The 14143-nt window shown below is 33.3% G+C and overlaps 1 protein-coding gene across 5 annotated transcripts in view; it reads left to right on the top strand.

The window, feature by feature from the left end:
- LOC121380506 (nck-associated protein 1-like) overlaps positions 1-14143 on the top strand; it is a 57477-nt gene that overhangs the window by 39132 nt on the left and 4202 nt on the right. For 3 of the 5 annotated variants that reach the window (XM_041509344.1, XM_041509341.1, XM_041509340.1), the window contains 7 exons: positions 4673-4755; positions 5757-5837; positions 7294-7314; positions 9872-9956; positions 10902-11012; positions 12279-12391; positions 13135-13224. In XM_041509344.1, the coding sequence (XP_041365278.1) occupies positions 4673-4755; positions 5757-5837; positions 7294-7314; positions 9872-9956; positions 10902-11012; positions 12279-12391; positions 13135-13224 (584 nt within the window). The remainder of the gene's footprint in view (positions 1-4672; positions 4756-5756; positions 5838-7293; positions 7315-9871; positions 9957-10901; positions 11013-12278; positions 12392-13134; positions 13225-14143) is intronic. The other 2 variants (XM_041509345.1, XM_041509343.1) reach the window with 1 other exon arrangement.

The raw sequence follows: 14143 nt of genomic DNA, 5'->3' as shown, positions 1-14143 counted from the left end.
ATATTCTAGTTGTACTGAACACTAGCAACAATTTTAAAACAAGTATAGTAATATTACACTAAAGTCCAAACCAAATTGTTAATAACTACGATAGAAATCTCTCTCCTTCCTTTATTTTCGTTAGATTTTACCCACAATTTGTCCAGACAGAAATCTTTAAAAAACCCATTATAGTAACGCAGATTCCACATACTAGGTGATAACCATGTCACCTATATCGACTTCGCTGAGATCGCATATGGCAAAAAGCATGTAATTTTGTGCCGGCTGCCATTTTGACTTTTTATGGAATATTCTCCAAAAGGGGTCAAAGGATATGATTTAATGTAACAACGTCTTAACATGTTATGATATAAAAGCAAACATGATGACATCATATTAATTTTTTTATTAGTATTTTTGGTTTCTTAAAAGATACCACTAGAGATCATTGATTTTATATTAATTATGTCACATACTTTGGAGGCTTTCACCCCTCTTGAAGAGTATTCCATAAAAAAACAAAATGGCAGACAGCAGAAAACTGCATGTATTTTGCCTTATGCTATCTCAGTGATATTAATACTGGCGACATCATTGCAGTCTTGTATGCGGAATCTGTGTCACTGTAATGGTTTTTTCACAACTTGTGTCTGGACAAGATTTGGTGAAAATGTAACGGTAATTAAAGGTAGGAGAGTAATTTATTGTAGTTGTTAACAATTTGGTTTGGACTTTAGTAGTGCTGGGAATCAGTTGGAATTTCATCATTGATCAAAATCGGTTGACACTAACTGATCAACTTTCAGTTACACAATCAGTTAGAATTATATTAACGTAAGCAGGTTTTGAGATGTAAAGACTGTGCCCCTACTGTCATTTCACCAGGATAGACCCTAAAAATGGCTAATTTTACCTGTATTTACTACAATGTATTTAATACCTTATTTCTTTATGTATACATCAAAACAAACACCATCCCCAACATACATTGTATTTACATCAATTCCATTATCAAAAGTGGAGGAACAATAAAAGTTAACATTTTCCCACACAATCGATAATAGATTTTTATAATCGATTATCATGTCGGTAGAGCCAAACCGAACAGTTTTTGATTATAATCGATAGTGAGGTATTTTAAATAGTGATGCATGCTTTGATAAAAAAAAACATGAAAAAACTAATAATTATCAAAAATGTCTTTGCTTAAGCTTTTCATCATTTGGAATCCAATTTTAGCTACATTTTGTTAATTTAAATTTTTTGTTTATTTGCTGCATTCTATGTGATAACGGTATATGAGTTACTATTTTCATTTCTATGATAAACATGAATCATAGTTTCTGTAATTAATACTGATGCAGTCAGAGTTGTGCCTAACCAAAAATACAAGTAACTTGGAAAGAATAGACTATAATCATAGTTAACTGTTGGCGTTTTTTTTAATGTAAAAATCAGTTGACACAATGTTGGTAGGTACATGTAAACTGTGGTGAGCAACAGCTGAAACTATGGAGTGACGCAGAGTCATATCCCACATCAAATAACCTAAAAGACTTTCCAATAAATGTTTGAAACTTGCCCTTCTAATGCACCAAATAGACTATTTTCCGAGTAAAAGAATCTGCCTTCTAGAGACATCATTGAGTGTTGAGAACAGTCGAATGAAGGATTACGATAATGTAGGAAACACAGTGAATGATCTACTATACTTAGTATACTATACGATAAAACTGGATTGGTGAACCAGTATTTAACATTTGAAAAATACAACCCCAGCATCCATCGCTTGCATGTAAGCTACACATATTTTACCCTTGAAAAGAGATCAGTTAAATGTGACTGCCATAGTTATAAAGGAAAAAGAAAGAAAGCATGATTGTTAAATCGTTCGTGTAATGCACGATTGCATCTGCATGATTTACTGATTTCTCAGCTATTGTCAGACATGTATATATATATATATATGTAATTAATGAACAGATTATAACTAATGAACAAATTAAATTTTAGAAATTATTAAATAGAGAATAACTAGTTAATGACGTCGGATATCGGCTTTATCCTGTGAAGGTAAGAATGGGAATTTCTCATTCGGCTTGAACAGGATAAAGCAGATATCCGACGTCATTAACTAGTTATTATCTTTATCCTGCAGACCATACAAATTATTGGGAAAAGCTATTATTTCTGTTATTTTAGACACATTGTTTGATGTCAAATGAGCTATTTTGTAATGTAGCTATGCATGTAACGTCAAAAGTCATATCGTGCTAGTAGCAGGATACGACTTTGCTTTATCTGTCATCATATTCTGTCAATAGAAATGGTGGTTGCAGGATAAAAGTTCTTTCACATCCAATGCTAAAGTATGTAATAAAAAATAGGTTTATTCTTTGTTTTAATACACATGTACAATCGAATAATTTTTCAAAGAGAGAAAAGTAAACTCCTGCTTTACTACATTTTCCAAATTAATTAAAATGGTGATTTAAGATATATTTACATATAAAAGAAACATATTTATAGATTATATACTGTACCATTCAATTACGTATTCAGAACACTTTATACCATATAAATACATGTATTATCTATACAGAAGTACCTCTTTTGAAAGTAGTTATATTTTCAACATCTTCAAACATGACAAAATTATTGAATAATTATCTAAATAATATATACTATTAGTCAGTTTGCATTATGTATTTTAAAATTACTCTTTATTTGTTTTCGCTAATGGAGATATCCAGTAATTTTTGCCCATTCCAAAAAGTGTTCTACATTTAGATCAGAGTGTATACACATGTATATGTACATGCACTTCTGTCTTTAAAGTGATCATGAAAGACATTATGTTGCTAACTGATAAGCAGAATGGCCAATGTCTGTTTTTTCTATCATTTTAAACACACCTTACAGTCGCTGATTAAACAGTGTGCTGGGGTGCTGTTAAGCGTCAGTTTTCTGCTTGATATCATACTTATTGAAATGTAAATACAGTGGATCTCATTATCTGGATTGTACTATTTTGTAGTTATTTTTCATAGGGATTTTTTTTGGAGAAAATTGTTCTCAAAATAAATTGCTATATTATTGAAGCATGGATTAAAAATATCCAAATAGAAGTGATCGATCATATGTCAGTGCATTATGGTAATTAATGATTACTTTCAAGAGTAGTACCTATAGTTTATTCTAACTGCATATAGCAGTATAATGTACACTAAGTCTTACAGATAGCACAGTGATTATTATATTGTAAGATCATGTAGTGCATTGAACTACTGTAATGTTAGGACAGTGGTCTACCGGAATGTTGGGAGTACAGTTGTCTATCAGAATCTGAATGTAGATAGCACAATGAACTATCATAATGTACAGTACTCGGCCAGTAGACTACCGTAATATACATACATTTGTATAGGTATCACAAAACACAATGTAGGTATCACAGTTTTTTTTTACATGGATGTAGCATTTTGAGCTACCAAGGTGTAACTTCCTATGTTGTATGTATATAAGTACTGGCTGCGAATTTAGCAGGATTCTGTTTCCAGGGAATGTAAGATTATAAGATGGAATCCCCAAATAGCTACCTATATTGCATCATATTATGATTCCAGCAGAATCCTTAAAAAAAAAAAATCCCCAAATTCAATGCCTGACTTAGCTCAGTGGGATTCTGGAGTGTGGATAGTATAATGGGCTACTAGAACGTCAAGAAGCATAATAGTGATTATAAGCAACATGGGATCTGTCTTTTAAGTGTAGCTCACTGAGCTACCAGAAATTAATATATAGTACCGTATTATTAATAGTTTGTGGTCTTCATGTACATGTACCATAATGTAGCATGGTGTGGAGGTAGCTTTGTGGTCTGTAACAGTATAATATACATATTATGTAGCCAAAGCAGCTACTAGAAAACAAGCTGCACATTAGGTACATGTAGTTGGCCAAAATGTATATGCTACAGTCGGCTACCAGAAAACAATTAAAGCTAAATATTGGATTAGCAATGTGGAGATTGCACATTAGACTACATGTACTACTAGATATGATAACATAGCAGTGCAGTGACATAGATAAGTTCTTCTGTTCAGAGATGTAGGTATGTGAAAGTTTCCATTACAATACCGTAACTACATGTACTACATGATGTAGCTTAATGTGATAACTTGGTGAAATGGCAAAAGAAAAATAGTTCCATCTATAGTTTGCACTTTTACCTTAGTTTGACACCCACGAGCTGAAGTAGGTTTCATGCTGGGATGTTGTTAAACATTCATTCATTTGGTGCGGAGAAAGCTTCTAAAGCCAGGAAATGAATGTGTGTGGTCTTGTTGTATATTGGTGGGTGGGATTTAGCTCAGTCGGTTGAGTGCTTGTGTTGCAGGATTGAATCACCTCAGTGGATCCATTCAACTAATTAGTTTTTTTCTCTCATTCCAACCAGTGCACCACAACTGGTCAAAGGCCGCTTTCCTGTCTAGGAAAGTGCATATAAAAGATATTTTGCTGCATTAGGAAAAATGTAGCAGGTTTCCTCTGATGACTACATGTCTTAATTACCAAATGTTTGACATCCAATAGCCGATGATTAATAAATGAATGTGCTCTAGTGGTGGTGTTAAACAAAACAAACTTTAACTTTTTGTTATATAAGAGTTTTTCTTTGTGTTTACAGATGTGGATATCGTGTTGATGAGAATGATCATCGTTGGTGTGTTGCTGTCATTCAGGTCGCTGGCACAGGAGGCTCTGAGAGATGTGAGTAAATGCATTCTTCTTGCTTAATGGTGGAATGTAGCCACAGTGGAGTATTTCTCATTCCAGCCAGTGCTCCACAACTTGTGTAACTAACCTAATGTAGCCACGGTGGAGTATTTCTTATTCCAGCCAGTGCTCCACAACTTGTGTAACTAACCTGCTGTAGCCACGGTGGAGTATTTCTCATTCCAGCCAGTGCTCCACAACTTGTGTAACTAACCTGCTGTAGCCACGGTGGAGTATTTCTCATTCCAGGCAGTGCTCCACAACTTGTGTAACTAACCTGCTGTAGCCACGGTGGAGTATTTCTCATTCCAGCCAGTGCTCCACAACTTGTGTAACTAACCTGCTGTAGCCACGGTGGAGTATTTCTCATTCCAGCCAGTGCTCCACAACTTGTGTAACTAACCTAATGTAGCCACGGTGGAGTATTTCTTATTCCAGCCAGTGCTCCACAACTTGAGTAACTAACCTAATGTAGCCACGGGGGAGTATTTCTCATTCCAGACAGTGCTCCACAACTTGTGTAACTAACCTGATGTAAGAGGCCAGGCTAGGAATCTTCAAAGCCATCATAGCACTAGTAAATCGTAAAACCATCGTAGGCTATGATGTCACTACAGCACACGCCATAGTGATGTCATAGCCTACGATGGTTTTATGATTTTGTAGCGCTAAGATAGTTTTGAAAATATGGATCTCAAAATAGCTTTCAAACAGAATTTTACCTCTGTTACACAGCCACTTTTTGTATGGGCCCATTGTTCTATTCTTCTCAATCATCTAATATAGAAACTGAATTCTAGTAAACAGCCACCTGTTAATGTGGCCATCTTAAATTACTTTCTAACCAATAACTGAGTTCTTAAAGGCCACTTTTTAATACTTTCTTAGATAGCTGCATAACATATATATGTTTGATTATACATATATGTAATGAGTGTTCACCGTTCACAAAGATCAATTTGTTAATTCAAAAGTAATAATTTATTTATTTACAGACTCTGGAAGATCGTATTCCATTTCTGATGGGATCTATTCGAGATCTGCACCACTATGTGCCAAGCACCAAAGAAGCTCTGGTAAGTATTTGTAATATTAAGCATTTTTATTTAATGATGTCCATAGTGGATCCTAGATCATTTCAGATGGGAAGGCTTGGAACATTTTGTTCAGTATCACGTCGAGATTCGCTACACAAATTTCAGAGATCACTGCACAATTCTAAAACATGAAATACTAGTTGCTGATAAAATTTACATCATCAGCAATTGTTGCTAATCAAAATTTTAAAAAGAAAATGTCTCTGGAAGATGCGGACTGGCTCAGTGACAGTTGTTGACTATGGAGTAAAGACGAAAGTCCTCAGAAGTTTTTCTGAAGTTCTGAGGCCCGTTCCACAAAGCGATGTTAGGACTAAGATCACTTAAGGTAGTTATGCACTTAAGGTGACCTTAGGGTGGGATGTAACTCAGTGGTAAAGCATTTGCTTGATGCACAGTCAGTCTAGGATCGATCCCTGTCTGTGGACCTATTGGGCTATTTCTTGTCACAGCCAGTGCACCATGACTGATATATCAAAGGCTGTGGTATGTACTTCCCTGTCTGTGGGATGGTACATATAAAAGATCCCTTGCTGCTAATCAAAAAAGAGTAGCCCATGAAGTGGCCACAGCGGGTTTCCTCTCTCAGTATCTGTGTGGTCCTTAACCATATGTCTGACGCCATATATCTGTAAAGACAATGTGTTGAGTGCGTCGTTAAATAAAACATTTCTTTTTACTGTGATCTTAATGCTAAGATCGCTTTGTGGAACAGGGCCCTGGATTTTGATACTACTAAAAAGTGTTCCAGCAGTTGTTCTTTGATCAAAAGTTCACAGTAACCTCTTATAAGACCCTGCAAAGTTTTCTAGATTTTCTTTCTTCATTCTTGATGAAGGATTCCTAGGGTATCGAAAATAATACTTTCTACATTTTTATAGCACTTTTCACAAAAATCAAGACACCTCCACTAAAAGAAAAATTATTGTAAGAAGTTTCTTGAGATTTTTCCCATCAAATTAATACAACTGTAGTGGTTTATTTTTTTACTGACTGAAAAAGGGAGAGACGGGTGTCCCAATTGTTGGTGGATGTATTTTAACTAACATGACATATTGACATGTTAAAAATAGTTAATATTTATTTATACATTAATATTAATAATATACTCGAATATCAAATAAATAGTATTAACATTCTGACTGCATTTTCTTCTGATCTATTTAATTTAATATATCTTTATGCATGCATACATCTATATTTATGCACTTTCATGTTAAGTTCATAAGATTATTTTCAAGTTTGTCCCTCTTTGTAAACTTTTATATGGATTATGTGTTTATATCTTTCCCTCTATCTCCATGTATTTTAAAGCATCCTGTGTGCATGACTGAAATTTATATTGTAATGATGATTTGTTATGCTTCTTTTACAAAATTTAATGTCCATTTTGAATGATGCATATTCAGTTGTATCTTTATTTCGTTACATGCAGCCCACTTCTTTGAAACAGCAGGTTTGTGAATTGTGTTTGTCCTGTTGGTTGTGACTGTATTACAAAACCCCCAATCCCTCAAGACAAAGTTCAGCTAACATAACATTGAAATTATTGTAGAAAAGATACAAATAATTTTACTTAGCATTATTTTAAAAACTAACATTTTATCATTCTCTTTTTAATGATAAAGTGTTAAATTAAATAATGACACAAGTAGTACATGACCACGGTCAACAAAAAATATTATTTCACAATATCTAACTATTTTTGTCCTGAAACCTAATTATAGCTAGTTGCAGGCTACCCAGTATTAGTCGACAATATGCAGAAAATTATGGTATTGTTAATTTAAAAGAACAGTATTTTGTGTGTTTTTCTTAATGTCCTGTTAGCTTTTGCACTAGTTAACATTTTGATGTATCCTGCAACGTTTAGTTTAATGTGAAGATGAAACCTAGTCATCATGCTTACTGTTAATATTTCAATTCATTTGGAAAACTGTGTTGGCACTTTGCCTTTTGGTGTGTTATTGTGTTGAAGCAGCTATAAAACTAACAAGGACACTAAAATTTCCCTTAATCAGATTGTAATACTTTTGAATTTGTCTTTGTACTCATTTTTACTTGTTTAATCTGCACCTAATGTTTTTATCTTATTGTGCTTGACTGCCGATTGTTAATAATCTTGTAGCACATGCCACTGCTACATGCCAAGCCAAGCATACATGCACATGCATTCTTTACCTACAAATCTATAACACAATTCTGATCGTAATTATTACAGAAATAATGGCTAAATTGACAGAAGATTTGTTTGTTTCCAGAATATTCTTGTTATGTTACAATAACATAATTATTTCCAGTTATCTAGTTAAGCAGAAAATATTATTAGCTATTCAGCAAATTTTGCTTGAAAATGTATATCCAAATTCAGTTAGGCTTTGCCAATCAAAATAAATGTGATTTACATAATTGCTCTTTTAACGACTTAATGGTTAAACTATTTAAATTAGTTCTTAGTATTACATGTAAGTATATATGTCATATTAAACTTAATTAATGATTGCTTAAAATCCAAGGCCCATATTTTTAAATATATTTTGGTGCAACGATATCGTAAAACCATAGTAAATTTACATATGTCACCTTTTGGTGTGTAATGATGCCATAAAGGGTGTATCAGATTCTGCTATTATAAGTAAGCCAAATGTTATAGAAAAGCAGGCTACAGATTTTCGAAGCTATCTTAGCCCAACGACATCGTAAAACCATCGTAGGCTGTGACATCACACCATACATGTAGTGTGCTTTTCTATAACATTTGGCTTACTTGTAATAGCACAATCTGATACACCCTTTATGGCATCATTACACACCAAAAGGTGACATGTTATGTTATGTTATGTTATAACAGAACAAAGTTTCCATTGTTTTGATATCATCTTATGTTTTAATTGTTAATTGTTTTCACAAATTCAGTTATAATTCAACAATTTATTTTTGTCTCTTCTTGACGAAATTAAAAGGCGAGATAGAATATTACTTTTCCATTGGTGATGGCAGCAACAGTGTCGACTTTGTTGTTTAGCTGAAATGTTAAGTTTTTGCTTCTCTCACAATTGTAAGTTCTAGGTACCTCATTAATATATTAATTTCAGTGATTTTTAAACCCTTTTTTTTAAAACATGCATAGAGATGAAATCTATGGATGCAACTATGAGTGACACTGAATACATTTATGGTAGGAGACATTTTGTTCTGCAGAATCTAGTTTTCTTCCCAATGAGGTCAAAATTTGAACCCACGACCATCTTCAAGAACTTCCTCTTCAGAACCATTAAAATGCAGTACATTAACCTACTAAACTGTATATTCACATCATCAACAGAGGTTTTGAACCACGACCATCTTCAAGAACTTCCTCTTCAGAACCATTAAAATGCAGAACATTAACCTACTAAACTATATTCACATAATAAACAGAGGTTTTGAACCCACGACCATCTTCAAGAACTTCCTCTTCAGAACCATTAAAATGCAGAACATTAACCTACTAAACTGTATATTCACATCATCAACAGAGGTTTTGAACCCACGACCATCTTCAAGAACTTCCTCTTCAGAACCATTAAAATGCAGAACATTAACCTACTAAACTGTATATTCACATCATCAACAGAGGTTTTTTAAGTCAAAATGTACAATGTCATGTAATTTGAAAAAAATATAATGAAAATGGTCAAATATCATTTGGATTCATACTTAATGAATATTCTTTTAATAATATTTTTTTTTATAATCATACTAGATTAAGTTGGAAAAATACACCGGTCCCCAAATTTTAGTTCGTGAAAAAAGAATCGTTAGTTGTCACTCCTACAAGTTTCATTAATAACTTTTCATCAGGTCACTCTGGAATGCATTATCCATTATTGGAATACAATAGTTGCTAATTGCTGATATTGCTGGACAGAACATACCAATATGATGCTAGCATAAATGTTACATATTAATGGAAGAATTACTGATTTCTTGCACTGTTCATACTGTATGTAACATTATCTTTTTATTTTCAGGTGGTCAATGAACTGGCCTCATCAGCTGGACTTCAGTGCAATGTGGATCCAACTCTGTGCAATGCACTTAGAACTCTGAAAATAGGTACTGTACCATAATCCTTTTATGGCTAGAACAGTTATGAAATACTGTACCATAATCTTTTTATGGCTGGAACAGTTCTGAAAATACTATACCGTAATCTTTTCATGGTTGGAACAGTTCTGAAAATACTATACTGTAATCGTTTCATGGTTGGAACAGTTCTGAAAATACTGTACCATCATCTTTTTATGACTGGAACAGTTCTGAAAATACTGTACCATCATCTTTTTATAGCTGAAACAGTTCTAAAAATACTGTACCATCATCTTTTTATAGCTGAAACAGTTCTGAAAATACTGTACCATCATCTTTTTATAGCTGAAACAGTTTTGAAAATACTGTACCATCATCTTTTTATAGCTGAAACAGTTCTGAAAATACTGTACCATCATCTTTTTATAGCTGAAACAGTTTTGAAAATACTGTACCATCATCTTTTTATGGCTGGAACAGTTCTGAAAATACTGTACCATCATCTTTTTATAGCTGAAACAGTTCTGAAAATACTGTACCATCATCTTTTTATAGCTGAAACAGTTCTGAAAATACTGTACCATCATCTTTTTATGGCTGGAACAGTTCTGAAAATACTGTACCATCATCTTTTTATAGCTGAAACAGTTTTGAAAATACTGTACCATCATCTTTTTGTGGCTGGAACAGTTCTGAAAATACTGTACCATCATCTTTTTATGGCTGGAATACTTCTAAAAATGCAGAAATACATTTATATAAAATAATAATAATAATAATAATAATAATAAACCTGTAAAATGGTTTCTGTGTAGGACTGCTAACATGGTGGATCATGTTATAGCAAACAAAATTACTTTTCATTGCATAATTATTTAAACTGATACATGTATGTAATTAATTTGGTTTCAATAAAAATTATTTAGTTTAAAGCATGAATAATAGTGACTAGTTTTTTTCTGTTTGTTACAGAGCATGCTGAAGATGAATACACAGTGGCGTGTCTACTGATGGTTTTTATCGCGGTATCCATCCCGAAGCTGGCTAGGACGGACATAGCAGCGTACAAGGCCTCCCTAGAAGGTAGTTTAATTAATTAACATTATTATGATAATAGTTTAATGTTTGCCGTCTACTGATGGTTTCTATCGCGATATCCATCCCCAAGCTGGCTAGGACGGACATAGCAGCTTACAGGGCCTCCCTGGAAGGTAGTTTAATTAACATTATTATGATAATAGTTTAATGTTTGCCGTCTACTGATGGTTTCTATCGCGATATCCATCCCCATGCTGGTTATGACGGACATAGCAGCATACAAGGCCTCCCCGGGTATGTGGTTTAATTAATTAATATTGTTATAATAGTTTAATGTTTGCCGTCTACTGATGGTTTCTATCGCGATATCCATCCCGAAGCTGGCTAGGATGGACATAGCAGCATACAAGGCCTCCCTGGAAGGTGGTTTAATTAATTAATATTATTATAATAGTTTAATGTTTGCCATCTACTGATGGTTTCTATCGCGATATCCATCCCGAAGTTGACTAGGACAGACATAGCAGCATACAAGGCCTCCCTGGAAGGTAGTTTAATTAACATTATTATTATAATAGTTTAATGTTTGCTGTCTACTGATGGTTTCTATCATGATATCCATCCCGAAGCTGGCTAGGATGGACATAGCAGCTGACAAGGCCTCCTTAATGTAATAATGATTATTATATTGATGTGTGTAGGTGACAAAATGTAATGTGGCCAGGTAATGCTGAAAGGGTAACCATCTGTCATAATTATGGTCCAACATCTACTTGTATGTTGATTCATTCATCTAGAATTGAAGGAAATGGAAGGAAATGTTCAGAGTCACAATTACTGTTACTGTTAAATATAAAGTAGCCTGTGAATTTTGACTGATAGGATGTATTTACCCTGCAACCACCATTTCTATTGACAGAATATGATGACGGGTAAAGCAAAGTCGTATCTGTATAGTAGCAGGATATCACTTGACATCACACACGTGACATCACACACGTAGCTACATGACAAAATTGCTCATTTGACCTTTAGGTCATCGTACAATGTAGCTAAAATAACAGAAATAATAGCTTTTCCCCTTAATTTTTATGATCTGCAGGATAGAGATAATAACTAGTTAATGATGTCGGATATCAGCTTTATCCTGTTCAGGCTGATTGAGAAATTCCCATTCTTACCTTCACAAGATAAAGCCGATATTCGACGTCATTAACTAGTTATTCTCTATTTATATTCACTGGTGAATCTGCTGCCTACAGACACATGTCTAATGATTTATAAATAGTTCCATAATTGTATTTGTTGCAGGTCATCAAAACAATGCCCACTGTCTTGCCAAGGCAATCAATGCTCTGGCCGGTGCTATGTTTACTAACCACGGACCTGGTGATGTGGAAGACAGACTGAAGGAATTTCTAGCAGTTAGTTTTTTTATTCATTCTAGTTTATAAACTTTTCCAGCACTTAGTTTTTTATTCATTCTAGTTTAAACTTTTCTAGCAGTTACGTGTAGTTGTTTATTTGTTCCAGTTTAAACTTTTCTAGCAGTTAGTTTTTTTTATTCATTCCAGTTTAAACTTTTCTAGCAGTTAGTTTTTTATTTGTTCTAGTTTAAATTTTTCTAGCATTTAGTTTTTTTTATCCATTCTAGTTTACACTTTTCTAGCAGCTATTTTTTATCCAATCTAGTTAAACTAAAAGTGATGATTAATTATTTCATTTAATATATTTTCACTATAATCTGTTTCTAATGCTAAGCCAATAGAAAGGCTTTCTTTCCATACATTTTTTTTAAGTTAAAAAAAGACATTTATTACTGATGGAAATAGAGGCTACTACATGTCATATTTCATTAAATAAACATATAAGAAGTACCTCAGAAAGTTTGATTCTGAGTAGTTTAATTTTTACACAGATTTCTTTTTAAAACTTCGACATTTTTCCAGAATCCTTGATTAAAGCCACCTGAAAACTGTTCCAAGATGACAAGCTCGTAGTAACCCATTACTTTTCCAAATTTTTAAAAACGTTTTCCCAGTTGTTTTAACAAGTTCAGTTTCATCCTTGATTATTAAAATCAACACATTTTAAAAAATTTAAAATGTGTTGAATAAAATAAGTGATACTAATTACCTATAAATTAATCTTGTAATTCTGTCCACAGTTAGCATCGTCCAGCCTGCTGCGTCTGGGCCAGGAACACGACAAGGAAGTCATCAAGAACCGAGAGTCTGTGTACCTTCTGCTGGATCAGGTGAGATGGAATTCAAATCATTGGTGCATTCCAAAGTGACACTATCAAGTTCTAAATTATTAGAAAACGGAATTCTAATTCAGTATGTATATAACGCGAAATTTGATTGGCTAGCAACCCCTGCAATTAAAAAAAAAAAAAAAGTCCATGGCAAAAAAATAGCAGTTGGAAAACAAAAATCTAATATAGTCCATAGCAAAAAAAGTGACATTGAGAATGAAAAAATCCATGGCTTTGCTGATTGCCATGGGCAGTTTCAGGGGTTGGCTAATCAAATTATAAATTTGCGATACTAAAACCAGTATCAACATGTCAACAAAATTTAGGATTTCCCATTATTATTCATTGGTTGGTTAGATGTATGTAAATTAAATTGAATTAAATTGACTTTTAAAATTTTACCATTGAATCTTTTCTGAAGCAAATTTTATGACGTAAGTGCCATTTATAAATGTTTGTGTGACATCACGTGTGTGAAGCTGACAGGAATTCCAAAGTAAATAACAGTAACTATGCTGAATTATGAATCATTGTTATGATGAATACTCAGAAACAGTGAAATTCATAATAATGGTTGGTATTGTCGTTATAGAAATTAACTCGGCCCCTACCAACCTTAAAACTGATAGTTTAACCACTTTTCTACTGAGCTTAGTTTAAAATGTTAACTTGCATAGTGACTTTTATAGTAGGCATAAACAATTTTTTTCTAATTTTAATTTTTGCCATAGCCAATTTTAAATACTAATCATGGTATCAAAACTCATAATACTAAATCTTATCATCAAGAACTATCACCTCTTTGCCAATCGAAATGCTGAATTAAAATTATTATTTTACAATACATATTGCAATGGTATCAAAATTCATAAATCACCTGATTGATCTTTTCAGCTTTGTAATAATGTTGTCTTTTTCA

The sequence above is a fragment of the Gigantopelta aegis genome, chromosome 9, assembly GCF_016097555.1.
Source record: "Gigantopelta aegis isolate Gae_Host chromosome 9, Gae_host_genome, whole genome shotgun sequence".
In the NCBI taxonomy this organism is placed as follows: domain Eukaryota; kingdom Metazoa; phylum Mollusca; class Gastropoda; order Neomphalida; family Peltospiridae; genus Gigantopelta; species Gigantopelta aegis.
The sequence above is the reverse complement of the archived record's forward strand: the minus strand, read 5'-3'. Positions and strand labels throughout refer to the sequence as shown.